Source organism: Arachis hypogaea, chromosome 10 (assembly GCF_003086295.3).
Source record: "Arachis hypogaea cultivar Tifrunner chromosome 10, arahy.Tifrunner.gnm2.J5K5, whole genome shotgun sequence".
Lineage (NCBI taxonomy): Eukaryota > Viridiplantae > Streptophyta > Magnoliopsida > Fabales > Fabaceae > Arachis > Arachis hypogaea.
In genome coordinates this window covers 92373083-92393080 of record NC_092045.1, presented here as the reverse complement: position 1 = coordinate 92393080, position 19998 = coordinate 92373083, and the positions used below count along the sequence as shown (strand labels likewise).

General features: G+C 30.9%; 1 protein-coding gene across 1 annotated transcript; it reads left to right on the top strand.

Moving 5' to 3' along the window:
- The first annotated feature begins 6479 nt into the window (after positions 1-6479).
- Positions 6480-9856, top strand: LOC112715938 (cation/H(+) antiporter 15). Its single transcript, XM_025767769.3, has 3 exons — positions 6480-7119; positions 7224-8222; positions 8300-9856. Exons 1-3 carry the CDS (start codon positions 6913-6915, stop codon positions 9605-9607), a joined length of 2514 nt encoding a protein of 837 aa, XP_025623554.1. The 5' UTR covers positions 6480-6912; the 3' UTR covers positions 9608-9856.
- Positions 9857-19998: the final 10142 nt, after the last annotated feature.

Here is a 19998-nt window from a genome sequence, read left to right as displayed (position 1 = left end):
TGGATTTGGAAGCCATGCATGCTCCAGAGTTCCAAAATATATGAGTGCAAGTACGTAATTGCCTATATTCATAAGAAGGATTAGAATTTTGTAATAATTTATATTGATCGATGGACCAAATAATTAAGTGACATGTGAAAATATACTCAATTAGCATTTGTTTATGTGTTTATTTGGTTAAATTTAAGATAATAATATTTTTAGTGGGTTATTGATTTAGTTAAATATCAATTAGTATTTATTAATCAGTATTTATTTATGTGTTTATGTTTTTATTTTGTCGAGATCAGATTGAGGTAATAACTTGATGTAAAGTTTATTTATATCAATATTGATATAGTGAGTATTGATTTAATTTTAATTTCAGTTATTAAATATTTGTGTATTAAATATTTATTGTATGGCTGCCGTCGTGGCATAAATTCCCATCGTCGCAGATGGTAAATTTTCCATGGGAATGGAATTCAGTTCTAGGGAAGCTATTATTATGGCGATGAAAGATTATACCATCCGAAAAGGTGTAGACTACTTGGTGTATGAGTTGGAGCCGTTGACATTTTATGCCAAATGTACACAGTATGGGTCAGGGTGTGATTGGCTTATCAGGGTTAGCATGATCAGCAGAAAGTATTTGTTGGATTATAAGGAAGTATAATGGTAGTCACACTTGTACCAGAGCCACCATTTCTCATGATCATTCGAAGCTGGATTCGAACACAATTGCAGAAGCAATAAAGCCGTTGGTTGAGGCTGACCCCTCGTTAAAGATAAAATCAGTTATTGCAGAAATGTAATCGAAATTCAATTACACCATCAGCTATCAGAAAGCATGGTTGGCTAAGAAAAAGTCAGTAGAAAAAATATTTGGAGGTTGGGAAGCATCATACGAAACTTTGCCCATATGGTTTGAGGCCATGTGTCATAAGGAGTCATCAGCTGTCGTCCATTTTGAGACTATGCATGCATATCAAGGCAATGACTTGGTAACTGATATCCAGGTATTGCATCGAGTCTTCTGGAGTTATTATTCCTGCAGTAGAGCATTCAGACATTGTAAGCCAGTTATCCAGGTAGATGGGTCTCACTTATACGGAAGTATAAGGGTTGTCTGTTAGTGGCAGTTTCATAGGATGGTAACAACAATATCGTCCCAATTGCATTTACTTTTGTGGAAGGAGAGACTTCTGATGCGTGGCACTTTTTTCTTAGTAACATGCGACAACATATTGTGACTCGAGATGGTGTGGGACTGATATCTGACTGACACAAATCCATTAATGTAGCTGTGGCTCGCAGTAACGGAGCTTGGTCACCTCCTAGAGCTTTCCACATGTTTTACATCAAGCATATAGAGTCGAATTTTCTGAGAAAATTCAAGGCACCATACCTACAAAAACTTGTCGTCAATATAAGTAACATTGAGTAATTCAAAGTTTGTTATTAATAGAGTTACCCTCAATAAGTGTTTGTCATCCTTTTTTTCCTGTTTATTTTTTTTTTGTTATTGTGCAGGATATTCGATGACGGTTTGCGAGTACGAAGTACGTTACCAGAGTTTATGAGAACAGGGCGACGCTTACACTAACCAGTTAAACCGAATCCCCGCGAACAGTATGCGTTGGCATTTGATGGTGGTTACCGATGGGGTCACATGACGACGAACCTAATGGAATGCATCAATTCAGTCTTGAAGGGTGCACGCAATCTCCCCATCACTGCACTTGTCTAAACAACATTCTACAGGCTTAACGAGTTGTTCACCCGAAAAAGAGTCGAGGCGAAGGCTTAGATTAATGCTGGCCATGTTTTTTCTGAGCTTGTGACCCAAAATTGCATGCAAATCAACTCGCATCAGGAAACATCCGGATTAATTACTTTGACAAGCAGAATGAGGTATTTGAAGTGCGTGAGATGCCAAGTGGATTGGAGTATGCCGTCGACCTCTGTCGTCAACGATGCGACTGTGGTGAATTTCAGGTGGACTGAATTTCTTGTCGACATGTGTTTACATGTTGTGCAAATCAACGATTAGATTGGCTAAACTTTTTGTTAATTACCAAATTTAATAATTACCACGTATGACTAATTTACCAATTAATTAACTCTCATTATTAAAAATTTTTACAATTAACTAAACAACACATATTAATTGAAATCACACAAGTATCATAAATAATTTTACTAAATTCAATTAAAATAAATAATTTTACTAAATTCAATTTACGAAACTCCCGAGTAATAATATTTTAACTTCTAAATTTAATTAGTAACCCTAAAAATTATTTCTAACTTATTATTAATAATAATAACTAATAGACAATTCCAATTCTTATTTAACTAATAATGTTCTACTTTAATATTAAAATCTCAACTACAATACCATATTTATGTCAATTAAAAAGCTAACAATAAACAAATAATTATTACCAAAAAACAAATCTATTATATTTAACAAAACCGAATTATTAATCAAAATTTTCAACATTATTACAAAAAATTATACACCGATTCAGTTTAGTTTATTTATTGTTACAAAAAATTATTATCCTTTCTAAAATTATAATTTCTAAAATTAATTATAAATGTTAATCAATCAATTATAATTTCTAAAATTATTACAAAAAAATCTAAAAGTGTATTTTTTATTAATCTATCATATTAGTCTAACTCAAATATTATTGTTCATTAAAATGTTCTCTAACTACATTAAACATATATATATTTCTAACTATTATTTTAACATATATTCTTAAATTTTCATCAATAATAATAATAATTCTGTCTATATTCCTAAATTCAATTTCTAACAACAATAATAATAATTAAATTTTTAACAATTATAATTATAATTTTAAAATATAAAAAATTTAAAAAATAAACTTATATAATCAAGATGGCAGAGATATTGTACAATATAAAGTTCAGGACGATCAACATCTCTAAATTTTTGTTTCTTTGACATTTTAATTTTTTTCATAGATATAGAGGAAGAAGAAGTTGATAAACAAAGAAGAAGAAGAGAGAATGGTTGCTGGGTTGGATGAAGGTGAAAGTGACTTCGGAGGGTGGGTGTGGATGCAGCATGGGGTATGTTGGGTTTAAGGGGCACCGTTGCGGGGAGCTACGCATGCGCGACACGTGGCAGAAATGGCACAACTCGGACCGTCTGTTTTGTTACCTTCAAATCGGACCGTCCGAAAACGCAGCCTCCTCTCGCACCGTCTGATTACTTCACCCCTGACACCACATGCATGTAAAGTATGCGTGTTCTCCATAACGCAGTCCTACCTCATTTTTATCTCCATATTAAAATTAAAAAGTTGGGAGGGGGGGAAGAAAAAAGTGACAATTACAAGCAGAGTAACACTAGCAATAATAACAATAATAATAATACTAAGAAGAAGAAGATTTTATTCCCCTATATTACTCATGGAGTTAATGTGATTCAATTGCATCAACCGCATTGCAAAAGTTAATATACCTACGAAAGTTATGTATGATTAAGTTTGTTCCTCAACACTTCTATTTTTTTTGGCTTATCGTAGCTTTTGATTGGAGATCCAAGAAGAAGAATTCAAGCTCATCTGTTGGATTCGCATAAGATTTTAAGGTGCAGTTGTTGTAACGAAACTGGCAATACCCTATTGCCATCAAGAGTCAAGACATGATTCCTCAATTTTGTAACTCTATTTAGTAACTTATCAATTTAGTAGCATGCCCTAGCTTGAAAATGAGATAATCTCCCCTGTTTCTAAATATTCATATGCCCCAACTCGAAAAAGTGAATCTTTGTTTTATATTTTTTACCCAATCCTATTCATTATTTATATACCATGATCAGTACTTGAGGGTTGAATTTATTAACGTGTTTCACCTCGTATATAATTTAATCTTGGTTGTAAATAGTAGTATGCTACAACCACAGTGGAGTTTCTAAATTGAAATTTAGAAAATTGTACAGGTATTCCCTAACCCGAGCACGGAGATCTTATCAATCTTCACGGTTGGTTCCAGTCTTTTAGAACAACTCTTGACCAAACGAATAAAAGAAAACCAAATTCAAAGCAGTCACCCCAGCTAAAGAAGACAAAAGATACATCTGAATCTGAAGACCAAAATGAAACATCAATCCAGTATCCTTTATGTTCCTTATTTTACATTGTTTCTTTCACATAGCAAGATATGATACTGAGAATGCATCTAAATTGAAGTTCAATTCTGAAATTTGATATGGGTATTATTTTTTGTATAGGCATATTTGCTATTCCATAATTATTGCGGTAATTGCGAAGCATTTTATTGATGTTGCCATGTTGGTTTCAATTCTTAACCTTATTTTCCAGAACATACTTTTGCAGAAGAGTTATAGAAATGCAGGTCACCGGGATGCTTAGAATGCTAAGCAAGAGGCACCCAAATTTTGTATAAAGAGTAGCATTTGGACTTTGAAGGATGTTTGATGAAGTTCTAATTTAATTTGTATGATAAAATTAGAATTAATTAATTGAAATGAGATATTTTAGATATAAAATTTTATTAAAATTTCAGTCTTTTATGTTTCCACCTTTTAGAGATACTGAAATACTGAAATTTTAGAAACTGAAATTTTAATATCAGTCTCTAAACCAATAAACAGGATACTGAATCTCAGTCTTACCATCTTTGTCTCAATATCTCAAAACAAACACTATCTTATTCTAGTGTAATTATAATTTTATCTTCTTAAATTATTTACTTCGTCATACTCCGGTAAGCTCTTCGATTAATTGATGCATCTCATCCAACACAACCAGTGCTTCTATTTATCCACAAATCTTTCTATTCATTAATACTTAAAACTTGTTTTGGTAAACTTTGAAGTTAATATTTAATTTGGTTCTGAAATTTGAAGTTGGACTTAAATTGACTCTTAAAATTATAATTGACTCAATTTTAAATCCAAAAATTTACAAAAGTAATTTGTGTTAGCCTTTAAACTAATTTTTGCAATAAACATGTTGATTTTGATTGTTATTTTATCAAGATTTAGATTCATTGTCTAGGCTTCATGTGATGGATATTTACAAGATCTCTTATAAAGTTGATTATTCCCCAACATCCAATTATCACGACGAGATTCAATTTGAAAAATTTGGTGCTCTAGAAGCAGCAGTTAAGTTTCTGAAAGCTCTAGTAAGTTTCGATCACATGAAATCTGAACGAGAAATGTAAATTATAATAAGTTAATATACCAAATCAATACATTGTTAACGGAAATCTGCTTAAAGGTTAATGCGAGTTGCATATAAATTTTAGAGTCCAATTTGAATCTATTAAAATTTTGAGGGTCAAATTGAGTCCAACCTCAAATTTCAAAGACCAAATGAGTATTAACTTGGTGAACTTCTAAAAAAAAATATTTTGTAGTGTTTTTTTATTTTTTTATTTTTTAAATTAAAAAAATAAAAATAATTTAATATTTAGATATTTATATAAAATATATTTTTATTTATTAATTATATTTAAATACAATAATATACAAATATATTTTGTTTATTTATGTTAAAATATTTTTTAAATAAAAAAGATATTTATAAAAATAATATAAATGGTAGCTTTTTAAAAATAATTTTTTTGATATTTTTATTATAATAAATTTGTCAAAAACACTAAAATGAGTAATATTTCAAATTAGTTCTTAAAAACTTCAACTCAAATAATTTAATTATTAATAAATTAAAATCACCAAACTGGTCTTTGACTTTTTTATTTTATTAGATAAATCAATGTTTATGTCAAAATTTGATAAAAAGTTAAATAAATTAATTTTTGTCGTTATTTAATAAAAGATATAATAGTCCTTAAAATTTTTTTGTTTTTTGTTTTTTATAAATTTTTATAAAGATGAATAATATGATGGATGGACTAATTTCTCTAACAAAATACAAATTTTAAGATTGATTTGATAATTAAAATTTGCTAGGAACTAAAGTATTTCAATAAAAAATTTTTAGGAACTGATTTGAAAAACGAAAAAGATATTGCTTCTTGAAAAAAATATATCTTTTTATAACTTAATAGCAACAATAAACAATATCTTTTTGTAATAAATTAATGACATCTAAATAAATTTTTAATATTTTTTAAAATAGTCCCCAAACGTGCATTAATCGTTGTCTATATAATATAATACTTCCATAATTTTATGATTTCTATTGTATATTTTGTTACTTGAATTATTTTAGTATATATAAAGAAATAATAATAATAATAATAATGTTCTTACTGATCCAATATTAGGCTTGCCACGTAGACAAAAGGCCCGGCTCCCACTAACGGATACTCCATAGTTACGAGTTACGACAATAACGAGCCGGCTAAGCCTCCACCAAGCCATCAAGTGCCCACATTCCTGACAATCTGCTTTCTGATCTATATTGTAGAGTGATCCATCGGAATTTAATTTCATTTACTAATATTTGCCCCGGAACATTAGCTACAATAGATTCAAGATTGTGCACAAATTTTATCCGCAAATGTATACTTCTCATTAAGATCAAAATCTCTAGCTTTCTTAAAATAGATATCCCTTGCCTCTGCACAACATAGGCCTCAGAATTTGACTAGAACTCCCACTTGGAGTGGGTAACCACCAAAACAAAACAAAGATGATTTTCTCTGCTTTCTGCCTTCCTCTCATTTCTAATTTCATCAAAACAAGCCAACACAATTATCCTCCCTTTCACAATTTTGTCCCTTCTTTTGCCTTCAATCTTCATATCCAAGAACATGATCCAAGGCTCGCTAATCAACGTTGTTATCATGCTACTAGTGCCTTGGTGAAGACCCCAGGTAATGCATACAAAGAGGAACACTAGTGAATGTTGTTAACTTGTTATTGCAACAACCAAATAGGAAGAAGAAGAAGAAGAAATGGGAGATAAAAACAATACAGATAATTATATAGTGTGTTACGCACCAACAATGATAACAACAAATGGGATATGGCAAGGAGATAACCCTCTGGATTATTCTCTCCCTCTCTTCTTATTGCAGTTAACTTTGGTGGTTATCGCCACCCGAATATTCGTCTTCATCCTCAGGCCATTTCGCCAGCCACGCGTGATCGCCGAAGTCTTGGTACTGATTTTAGTGTGTTTCATCTTTGCATTGCATTGCATTGGATTAAAAATTCTAGTCATTTTCTGATTGCCGTTGTTGTGTTTGTTAAAATGCCAACACAGGGTGGAGTAATGTTGGGTCCTTCAATGCTTGGGAGATATGAAACATTTGCCAATGCAGTGTTTCCTCTGAGAAGTGTTATGGTGATTGAAACAATGGCAAATGTTGGGCTTCTTTATTTTCTCTTCTTGGTAGGGGTGGAGATGGATGTAGGAATGTTGCGAACCACAGGGAAGAAGGTTGTGTCTCTTGCAGTTGCCGGCATGGTCTTGCCTTTTGTTATAGGAACCGCATTCTCCTACCTTTTGCATAGAGATTATGAACAAGGCATGACTCAAGGCACCTATATACTGTTCCTTGGTGTTGCTCTCTCTATCACTGCATTTCCTGTTCTTGCCCGTATACTCGCAGAGCTCAAACTCATTAACACCGAGTTAGGTAGGCTTGCACTTTCTTCAGCACTCATCAATGATGTGTGTGCTTGGATACTCTTAGCATTAGCCATAGCACTTGCAGAGAATGAAACAACAAACATTGCTTCCCTTTGGGTTCTGTTGTCAAGTGTAGCCTTTGTGGCCTTTTGTGCTTACGCCGTCCGGCCGGGAGCCATATGGATTGTCAAGAAAACCCCTGAAGGAGAATCATTCAGTGAGTTTCATATATCCCTCATACTTGCAGGGGTTATGATCTCGGGTTTCATCACAGATGCCATTGGAACTCATTCTGTTTTCGGCGCATTTGTGTTTGGTTTGGCAATCCCAAGTGGACCACTTGGTGTTGCTCTGGTGGACAAGCTTGAGGATTTTGTTTCAGGACTTTTGCTCCCTCTGTTTTTCGCCAGTAGTGGGCTAAAAACTAACTTAAGACTTGTCAGAGGATCATACACCTGGGCAATTCTCATTCTTGTCATTTTCTTGGCTTGCATTGGCAAGGTTATTGGAACTTTAATGGTTGCATTCTTTTATCAAATTCCAATACGCGAAGGGGCTGCCCTCGGCTTACTCATGAATTCAAAAGGCCTAGTTGAAATGATTGTGCTAAATGTTGGAAAGGAGCAGAAGGTACTAATGCTTTTATTAATGCTACTTCTTCTACATTTCTTAATCTGCTCATGTTGATAATTTATAACCGATATCAGGTTTTGGATGAAGAATCGTTTGCGATCATGGTTATCATAACTGTAGTAATGACTGCAATTATTGTGCCTTCTGTATCATTCCTTTACAAACCATCAAGAAGATCCGTAAATTACAAAAAAAGAACTATTCAAATAGCTAAATCAGATGCAGAGTTTAGAGTACTAGTGTGTGTTCATACCCCTCGGAATGTGCCAACTATGATCAACCTCCTTGAAGCTTCTAATCCAACAAAGAAGTCACCAATATGTGTCTATGTTCTCCATCTTGTTGAACTTAGCGGTCGCACTTCCGCAATGCTCATAGTTCACAACACAAGAAAGCAGGGTTATCCTGCACTTAACAAGACCGAAGCTCAATCCGACCACATAATCAATGCCTTTGAAAACTTTCAGCACCATGCTTCTTTTGTTTCTGTCCACCCCTTAACAGCAATCTCCCCCTATTCCACTATGCATGAAGATATATGCCATTTGGCAGAGGACAAACGCATTGCCTTCATAATCCTTCCTTTCCATAAGCAACAAACAGTTGATGGAGGGATGGAAGCCACAAACATGGCATTCCGCACCATCAACCAAAATGTACTAGCAAATGCACCATGCTCAGTGGGAATTCTAGTTGATAGAGGCTTAAACGGCTCTAATCGCTTGGCTGCGAATCAAGTATCTTATCATGTAGCCATACTATTTTTCGGAGGACCAGATGATAGAGAGGCTTTGTGTTATGGATGGAGAATGCTAGAGCATTCAAGAATATGCCTTACGATAGTGCGCTTTGTCCAAGGGAAACAAGTATCCGGCCATATTAGGAGGCCTAGCATAGGCACAAGCGAACCGAGTGTATTAACAGTGGAAACAGAGAAAGATATTCAAAGACAGCTTGATGAAAATCTTTTGCATGATTTTAGAATGAGATTTCAAGAAGACGTTTCAGTCGATTACTTTGAGAAAGTGGTGAACAACGGTGAGGAGACGGTGGCGGCTATAAGGACAATGGATGACATCCATGACCTCTTCATTGTTGGGAGAGGCCAAGGGATAATATCACCACTCACAGCAGGACTCACTGATTGGAGTGAGTGTCCTGAGATTGGAGCAATTGGGGACCTATTAGCATCCACAGATTTTGCAGCCACAGCTTCAGTGTTGGTGGTGCAACAATATATAGGACCAAGTTTACATGGAGAAGTGCGAGAAACACCAGATAGTACAGCACCTATGAACGAAGAATATTTCAATGAGATTAATAATCATGAACAACCACTAAACCCAAAGGGAAAATGTGTCTTCAACATGGAAAACTTGTAAGTAGCATATTGTTTTGGTGCCTTAACATTAGTCCCTAGTAGATCATTTCAGATACCCACCTTAGCCCTTACAAAGTGTAGAAGAATTTCTCTTTTTTTACTTCTGCTTCTTTGTTTGTTGTATTATTATGTACATTGTGATGTAGTTAATTTTCGTTTGTACCTTCAAATCTTCATCATCTCCTATAGGAATGTACATACATACAGTTTTATGTATATATATACATAAGCATAATTTGTTTGTCCCTCAGTGGTTGAGTATTCATGTTATTGCTTCTTTCTTTTTGGGCTGCTGCATGAATGGGATTAAGAGACGTCTAAGAGAATCTAACTAAACAAGTTTCAGAAATCTAACTAACCAATGCATGCTAATTAAGAATCTCGGAAGAGTTGCAACTTGCAAGATTCCTTATCACAATAGAAAGAGACCTACGATGTACCAGATTTTAGGAAGTTTTTCACTGAAATGCATATAATTTTTGTTAAGACTATATAGCCGTCCAAAGGCTGATTTAGCAGTTAAACCTAGAATTATTAGGGTAAAATTTGTTGATTTGTGGCAATTCATGTTATCTATCTTGCTATTTTCATTTTCTTGAATTATTTTTTATTTTTTTTATGATTTGATAATTTAAAAAAAAATGATGGCCAAACGCAGAGGTTAGAAGGCTAAAGCAACATTATTTCTGCATTATTATTATTAATATGAACTTTATTATTTTGTTCTAACATTCTTTAATATATATGAGCTTCATTTCTTATTCTTTATTTATTATTAATGCTTTTATTTTTTCTCTAATTGTAGAAAATTTACTATTTTTTTATACAATTAGATTATACATATTTATATTTAATTTCTTTGATTACTTAATTAGAATTAATTATATTAAAAGATTATATTAAGATTATGGTAGACTAATTATATTGTTATCAATTAATTATATTAAAAAATTAAGATTATGATAAATTATTATTATTTTATTATTTTTTATTTTTTATATTAATTCAGATATTTAGTTTCTTTTTATTGATTCTATGTATTTATTTCCATAAATATTGTTAAATTAATAAGATACTGTATATCTTTTTTTTATTCCTCTTTTATATATATATATATATATATATATATATATATATATATATATATATATATATATATATATATATATATTAAATTATTTTTCTTCTATCTAATAATTTTATTTCTCTTCTATTTATATTTTTTTCCTCAATATTTTATTGGTTCTTATTTTTCGAATTTTACTTTAATTTATTATTTGTTCTTATTACACCTAATATTTCTTATTTATGTGTAATATACATTCTTATATATGTTATAGAAATATGATTTGAATCCATTAACTTGCCAAATTTTTTTAAAAAATCAAAAGGTAAAGCACAAAAATATATTTATAAATATTATACTTTTTTAAATAAAAAATATAATATTTTTTGTCATATTTATTGAAATCCTAAGTTAAATATGAATATTTATTTTTAAAATAGAATAAATATATTTTAAATTTTTTGCATTTAAAAATAATATTCTATCAACGTTAGAATTATTTATATGGATAAGTGATAGTGAATATAGAATTATTTAAGATGGATGAAACTAACTAAGTACATCTTTTTATTAAAAATACGAATTTAACAATATTATATTTAGTTCTCAATAGTCAACCTCTAATTGAACCATTATATGTTCAAAATATTTTTGAATAAATGAAATAATTTTAGTTATATAATTTTTTAAAAATTTAATTAATCCAATATATTTATTGTCGTTGATTAAAAAAATAAATTGAAATAACAATTTAATATTTCTATACTTTTAAAATATTATTTATTTATTTTTTAATACTCTTTACCATCCAATGATCATATTAATATAATTTAATTCAATAAATTTATTTATCATCATTTGATTGAATAAAAATTCTATTTTATCTAAAAATTTTAGAATTTTTTAACTTCAAGATTATCCATGTTAAATCATTAAGAAATATAACTGACAGTGTAGAAGCGTTCTTTCATTCGAGAGCATGATTGAGATCAGAGAGTTTGACTCTTGTGGTTCTTTAATCTTTGTCAACAAAAACCTTCTGTATCCCTAATAGGACTGAATCGCAACTCCACGCTGGGAAAAGAGCTATGAAGGCGGGTTTGATGTGTTGGGGACTAAAATATTGAAGTCATTATTTATATTTGAGTGTGACACTCATTAAACCCTAAAACTCAAATAAAATAGTATATCTGATTTTAATCTCATTTATCCAAATCAAAAGTAATAATGATTTATTTAATTTAACATTTATGATAATAAATGAGATCACCATTATATAAGTCATTTAATGTAAAATTACTTAATTTACGATTATTATTAATATATGTATTGCTCATAAATATATCAAAAAATAATAATTTTCTAACAATCTTTCATTTGGGCTATACATATGTATATATTTCTTAGATAATCATATCTTATAAACTTTATACGCATATCTGAATGTTATTTCCCTGATTACTTTAATAATCTGGTCTGTCTCATATATTAGTTATAAAATTACCGTAACTTTTATCACATTAGTGTCGTAACGAAACCACAATGATCGCCATACTAAAATACTCAACCACATAGATCAAATTTGGATGAGAAAATTCAGAAATCATATGCAAAAATGATCTCATGCATGCCTATTTCCAATTTGTCCAACATGAATAAAAACTCTATTTTATTCGATGATAGACTCATATGAAAATGCAACGGCAACGCCCGGACTCATAACAACGGTGACTGAGTGATGAGTCTTTGGAAGAAGAAGAGAAGAATTTAACAGAATCACAATAGAGAGAGAGGGAGAGAGAGAAAGAGAGAGAGAGAGAGAGAGAGAGAGAGAGAATTTAGATAGAGAAAAGGGACTCGGCAGGAGAAAGGTAGCGACGGGCTCAACAACGACGGTAACGGGATAAACAGCAACGACGACATGAGCTGTGAAGGAAGATGGAAGTTGTGAAGGGGTATACGGTGATAGGCTCAGTAACAAAGATGACGGGAGCTATGAGATGTTTTGTGAAGAAGTCGAGAAGAAGAAGACTCTAGGTGAGAATGACTGGGTTTCTCTGGCATGGGTATAGAGTATGGATTGAAGCTGTGAATCGCTGAATCTGTGATGTGAGACAAATCTTAATTCCTAAAAAGTGTTTATATGTATATATTCGGGTCGGGTACACCCTAAATTCGACCATGCCTTGTCCCGAGCAAAATCTGCCCCGACTCGGGTTAAGTTATTACCCTCCCCAATCGGATATGGCCGGGTCGAATACCCGCGTATTTGGGTACTCTTGCCAAGTCTAACCACGTATTGATACTCCATTTATTAAGGGTTTACCGCTAGCCAATGAATTGCTACACACACAAGATTAATAGTTGTTTAAGAGAACGAGTGAGATGACCACTCAACAAACTCAAATTAATTAAGACAAATTCTAATTATTTTTAATATTTAATATTAAAAATCTTGAAAGTTTGATTTTAATTATAACTTTGTAAAATATTTATAATAATAATTATTATATATATTATTTAATTTTTTTTAATAAAATTTTTTATATAATAATGTTATGTATTATCTCATACAGGGTACGAGAACATACACTAGTTCTATTATATAAAAATTGGGTTTCTGCACTTAACGATGGAGTTGACGTAACATGCTCTGGAGAGTGTTTTCCGATTTAATTATTTTAAGTTATTCAATATAATTTATTACAATAACTTAATTATATCAGCTAATTGATTTGATTAGATATTTAAATATCATTATAATTTGTTATAATTTATTTTACTTGATTAATTATACTACATTAATTATAATTCGTTATATTAGTTAATTGATTTATTCATTTATAAAGTCTAAAATAAAACAAATAATTTATTGTTTATTCTAATTGAATTTATTAAATTTAATTATATATCATATATGAATTAACAATAATTTATAAATCACTCTATATTATAATATTCAATAAAATAATTTGTAAATTATTTTATATTATATATATATTAACGAAATATTATATGTCTTAATGTGTTAATTAAATATTATATACACACGGTACATTTTTTTGGTTTTGGTATCATATAGTATTGATAATGATAATATTATTATAGAGTATTGAAAAATTATCCCTTATGCCAATTATTCTTAGAGAAATAGTATGTCCCATGTGCAAATAAGTTACTCATAAGCTGTTTATCGTCTAGTGAAGGATTGGAGGACCAAAATAACCCATATTTTTATAGTAAATTGGCTGAAATGACTAGCTCTTACGATTAGTAATGGCTAAGATTCAAACTTAAAGGTAAAAAACTATCCTTATCCTATATAATTAATTCCAACATGTCGACCCGAATTTTTCTTTTTGGGTCTTCTCTCTCCCAACAAGCAAACAGAGATGCTAGTAATGGAGATCGGCGACATAATAACTTTGAAGACTAGAAGACTGGTTGCTCCTACGATGACTGGATGACAATGAGGTTGTGCCTGTGAGGAGGTCGAGGATGATCCAGAATGTTAATGTGACCAAAGGAGGTAGATAGCAAATTGGAAAGAGGAGACTTTCGCTGATGCTGTCATCCTTAAGATTGAAATTGCACCGAGACACTTGCCAAACCGTTTACACTCTTGAATCCTAAACTCTAGAGGCCATCTTCTCTGTTTAGTTTTTTGGTTAATAAGTAACAACCCCCCAGAGAGGTTGAAAGAGATAAAGGAGAGCTTGATTCAATGGCGAGGGAGAGGTGACAAAAAACAATGGGATTGTGGCAGCAGTGAAAGTTTGGATAGGGGTAAAGGATGACAAATACTATTCCTAACATCTATCAAAGGAAAATTTGATCCTTCATTAATTTTAACCCTCTTTTACATAATACTTAATGCTCATGCATGATTGTCATTACAATAACGTGTTGTTAGACAAGTTCCATTAATTTATGGTAAATTTTATGAAAAGATCCCGTAGTCTCATAACAAGTAGCATCAGAGTCGAATTATCTCTTATTTCTCTATAATTTAATTAATTATTAAATTTTTAGTATCTTATTTATTTGAGATGGTAGTTCATGAACCTTCTCTCTTTTTTTTGGATCAAGATCCTCTAAAGTGAGGAAGTTAGTAAGTAATAAAGTGAGGAGTTAATCATTTTTAAATTAATATAGTAGGATACACATTTCATGAAAGTTACAAAATCAATAGTCATTAACTTTTCAATTTACCACTTTACCAACTTACTAACCGTAAAGAATCCAAATTTTCTCTCTTTAATGTCTATGGTTAAAAAAAATAAATCGAATGGTTTCTCAACCTGTTTTTCATGAGTTGCATGGAAAAAATGAAAATCAAATACAAAAATTTTATACTCAAGTGAAAGTCACTAAACAATAAAATTAATCGTTTTAAATTAAACATTTTAATTATTGGTGTTAATATATAATTAAATTTTTATGTAAAATATAATGATATTATACATTAAAGTATTGAATGTTTGACTCCATTATATGTATATTTTTTTTTTGGGTGAAAATAAATCCGTTAGTTAATACTTAATACTTAATATTTTGAAATTAAATCATATTTTTAATTTATTCAGTTATTTTTGTGAAAGAAATATTTTATATACATTTTATTTTTTTATTTAATTGGACTTTATTGTTACTGTTTGTAGAGAGTAAATAATAAAATATTTTACTTTGTGAAAAAATAGGGAATAACTATGCATACTTTTGTAGGTAAAAATCTGATATCTATGTTCAAATCATTGATATCAGAAGGAGCTGTGTATATTTTTACATACTTTGGAGTTAGCAACTATGAATTGTATCGCACAAATATCACATCATTTTCAATTATTTTTTCAAGCAAGGACTACTGTTGTACCCCTTTTTCTGTGATGCAATACCGGTATATGGTATTAAGTTGGTCCCTTTTAGAAAAATTATGAGATACTCTCTTCAACATCCTTTTTTAGTTCGTAAGTGTATGATTTATAGCAAGTACATAAGTTAATTTTTCTTTTTTTTATGACAAAATATCACTAAGACGGATGATTTGTGCACAATCTTCTGTTTGATATTTATTTTAGGCATTGCTGGAGTTATGACCGGTGTAGAAGGTGAGAAAAAATATTTGAAAAATGACAAACTTATTGACATGTTGGTCATTCATATTAAGAATAACCGGTGTATTTTTTCGATGCCCTTACTCAACACTTAATATGTTTATATAAACAATTTTTTATTTTCTAAATAATTTGTATTTTTTGTAGCTTGAAGCTTAATGTTGCTGTTCTTAGAGAGATAGTAAACTTGATCAAAGGTTTTGTGGCAACGGGTGAGCAGCAGCTACCGATAGTTATTTTTCAATTTGCAAGAATAAAGAATTTTTAAAGCAGGTAAGGATTTGATCACTATCAAATGGTTATATCTTATTATAGCTATCTCTACTAATTACTGGGATGTGATTCAATTAGTATTTTTAGTTTTTAAATTTTATGGTGTGATACTACATATAATAGTAATTTTGTTGGTTTTTAAATTTTAGAGTGTGATACTACATGTAGTGGTAACAAAACTATAAGTACTGTGTTTTTTGCTTTAATACTTTTTATCATGTGAAATTACAAGTGAAATTATACAAAACGGTAATAATAATTCCAGCAAATACCTCACATTCTAGAAATTAAAATTTGAAGTGATAAAAAAATATTATTATATGCATGGGGATAAATTGTATCACCAATTTTTTTTTCTTGTGATTGTAAATTCTGTGTTAAATTACTCAACAATTAAATAATCAATATATAATTTCAAGCTATATTTTTGCTATTATATAATACTTTTTATCATTTTATATTTGCAATAAATACTTTTTTTATAGCTCATTGTTAAAATAATTTTTATACTAATTAATTAGGTTTACAGTAGATTATAGTTGTTTTTTTTTAATTTAAGGATATTTTTTATTATTTTCCATTCGATAATTTTTCTGTCATATATAATTGTACAACTCATTTGAATAATAATTGTTATACATAGGTACCAATATATTACAGAACATTATGTATGGTACCAGACTCTTGATAAATTTAGATGTTCCTAAGGCTGTGATATTTCAAAAAAGGTATTGTATCAACATTGTGAATTATTTATGGTTGTGCATATTGACTGTATTTTTACGGCATTGTGATTGAGCGCGTGTACTATAGAGAGATTTCGCAGTACCTATCTGTGCTTTCCAGCAAATCGGTGTATGTTGCTGAACATGAAGTTTTATATTCCGCTGAGAGGAAAACAATAAAGGAGTTACGTGCGGTTGCGGATGTGAGTGCCTTATAGAAAACTACTTTTTGATGTTTGCTTAATTATTTGTTTTTTGACTTTCAAACTGTTCCTATATAGATTGGATTCTATGTTGTTCTGACTACTGTTCTTGATGTTGAACCCGTTCTAAATTGGTGGTATAAATCCTGTGGTTGTAGCGTGAAAGTAGAAGCTAATGCGGATACATACTTCTACGATGGCTGTAATAAGGACGTGAATAATGTGGTTGACAAGTACGACTCTAATTGGACTTATTTATGAAATCTTTTCATAAAAAAGAAATGTAGTTATGTAATTGATTATTGATTATGTTTCTTTTTAATTTATTTAGCAATATTTGGCTTAATACTAACAATTAGTAAACAATAAGAGAACAATTTGTTAAAAAAAACTGCTTTGATTGATGAAAATATTGTCTTGCCATAAAAAAGTTGGTAAAATGAGATAGATCGCATAGAAAAAATTCATATACCTACAATTTTATAACGGAGTCTCCTTTACTAGGCTAAAATCTAGAAAACTGATAAGCCTAAAAAAATTGTGTTTGAACATTTAAATTATGTTGAATATAATCTTTATGATTTTATTGTAACTAAAGGGTGACATGTCAAGTGTTAATTGATATTTTTGAATAAAAAAAAACAGGTATAAGTATAAGTTGAATTTGTTGATTTTTTATGGTAATACTACAACAACTTTTGTTGTGTTTGATAAGGAGGCCACAGCTCTATTCGGATGGACCTGTACTGAGATGGTGAAAGAGTAAAATGTATATGATTTCTGCTGTTGAAACTATTTTGTTGATCATGTTATGATTGTCAATTAAAGATGTTTGATTATTTAACATGATAAAAATGTGAAATTTTTGTGTAGGAAAAAGGAGAAGCAAGCAAAGATCCTACTGGTTTTAAGGAGCTTTTTCTGGATAAGGAGTTTCTATTCAAGGTCAAAGTAGAAACTATTGGATGGTGCGATTCTTATGATGTATCAATGATAAGTTTTGATTCTACCATTTTAGCGAGGTGGAGGGACACTCAAGGCCCGGTAAAATCTGATGTACCCTGTAACACCCTAATATTTAAATCCTTATGCACGAGGAATAAGTCTTTGATAATAAGGTAGTAGACTCAAGGTGGATTATAATACATAAATATATATATAAGTTGAAAGGAAGTATTAAATGAGAAGTCTAAAAATGAGTAAAATAAAATTGCAAAACAGAACACTCACGTATCAATAAATAAAAAAACGTATTCGGATAGTAAAACAAGATAATGTATAAATAATAAGAATAATCGAATAAAGACAAGGTACACACACACACACACACATATATATATATAGGGGGATATCTCATCCGGAAAGGTATAAGTGTCCGGCCACACTTATGACGCAGGGTCAACAAAATCTTGGATCTCAACCTGGAGCAAGTGGAGCCAACTCACTGCATCTACCCAAGAAACTCCGAAACTCAAATACTTTCACAAGTCTCAAATCATTCTCAACTGGGAGCAAGTGGGGGCTAACCATTGCATCTATCCCAGGAGACTCAAACCAAACCCAGAACAAGTGGATCAATGCCACTGCATCTACCCAGGTAGGAGGCAAGTGTAATGAATTAAGAATCAAATTCAAATATCAATTTCATAATTATTATCATTCTCATAATCAATCTTATAGTCATCATCATTCTCATTATCAATATCAATATCATAATCATCATCATTCTCATTATCGATATTATACTCATCATCATTCTCATTATCGATATCATACTCATCATCATTCTCACTTAACATCTTGCTCATTTCTCTCAATTTTACTGACTCAACTTATGGGCTTCATCCCTAACTCTTTCATCCTCAATTCCACCGTCTCTAGACTCATATCAAAGTTTATAAAGGTTTAGAAGACAAAAAAAAATGGTTAAAGCCATAAAAATACATTTTTTCAAATTCTGGGAAGTGTGAGTATGCATACATATGGTGTGCGTATGCACAGGTTGAAACTAGAGTGTCCGCGTACGCATGCAAAAGCCAGCGTACGCATACACCCAATTTTGGACAATTTTCGCATACGCACGCAATGTCTGCGTACGCAAGAGCACTTGGCAGAGGCCAATGGCCGCATACGCGCGTCATGTGCTGCATACGCATCCATATCAGAAACCAGCAAATCTGATATATTGCAGAAATTAGTTTTTCAGTCCAATTTTTAAAACCTCTTAACTTTTTCCACAAAATTTCGTTTTCAACCATTCTTGAACCATTGGAAAGATAGATAAATGAATTTTCATAAAAATCTGATTTTAAAAGTTTTCCAACTCCGAGGACTAAGTTACGGCCCGCCAAAATTGGCTAAAAATCTATTTTTTTTTTACCAAAAACACATATTTACCAATTTTTCAATGATTCACAAGTCTCAATCATTTTCAACCAACATAATGAAACCAAAGCAACTCAAGTCTCATATTTACACGCAACCAAATCCAAACCTACTCCATCTATACATTCCAACTCAAATACATCCATTCCACATTTCAAAAACCCCATTTTTCACTATTTCATCAATCAATCAAATCCTTATATATTCCATACCAATTCTTCATTCAATCTCATACATTATCATACAATTCAATCATCATTAACCATCCTTATCTTTTCTGGACTCCAGCCTAAAATTCACAGCCTCCAACCCAATTCACAAATTCAATGCATATTCCACAAACCAATAATCATTATCCAATTCATTAAATTTTTCAACACACCAAACATGCAAATTCACACAATTCTCAACTCAATCATTAATTTTTAAAACATATTAACTATACATATTAATACCAACCATTTTCACAATTCAAACCTAATCTTAGGGCATCTAGCCTAGAAATTCTCATCACACCACAGGGTACTTAAATGAAACTAAATTTTACCTTAATGATGGTGGTTCACATCCAAACACATTATAACTCAAGCTTCCAAGGCTCTCAATAATCACCAATAAGCTTTAGT

Coding starts and splice junctions, on each gene's coding strand:
- LOC112715938 (XM_025767769.3), top strand. CDS start 6,913: ATGGGAGATAAAAACAATACAGATAATTATATAGTGTGTTACGCACCA. Junction 7,120..7,223: donor GCGTGATCGCCGAAGTCTTG/GTACTGATTTTA, acceptor ATGCCAACACAG/GGTGGAGTAATGTTGGGTCC. Junction 8,223..8,299: donor ATGTTGGAAAGGAGCAGAAG/GTACTAATGCTT, acceptor AACCGATATCAG/GTTTTGGATGAAGAATCGTT.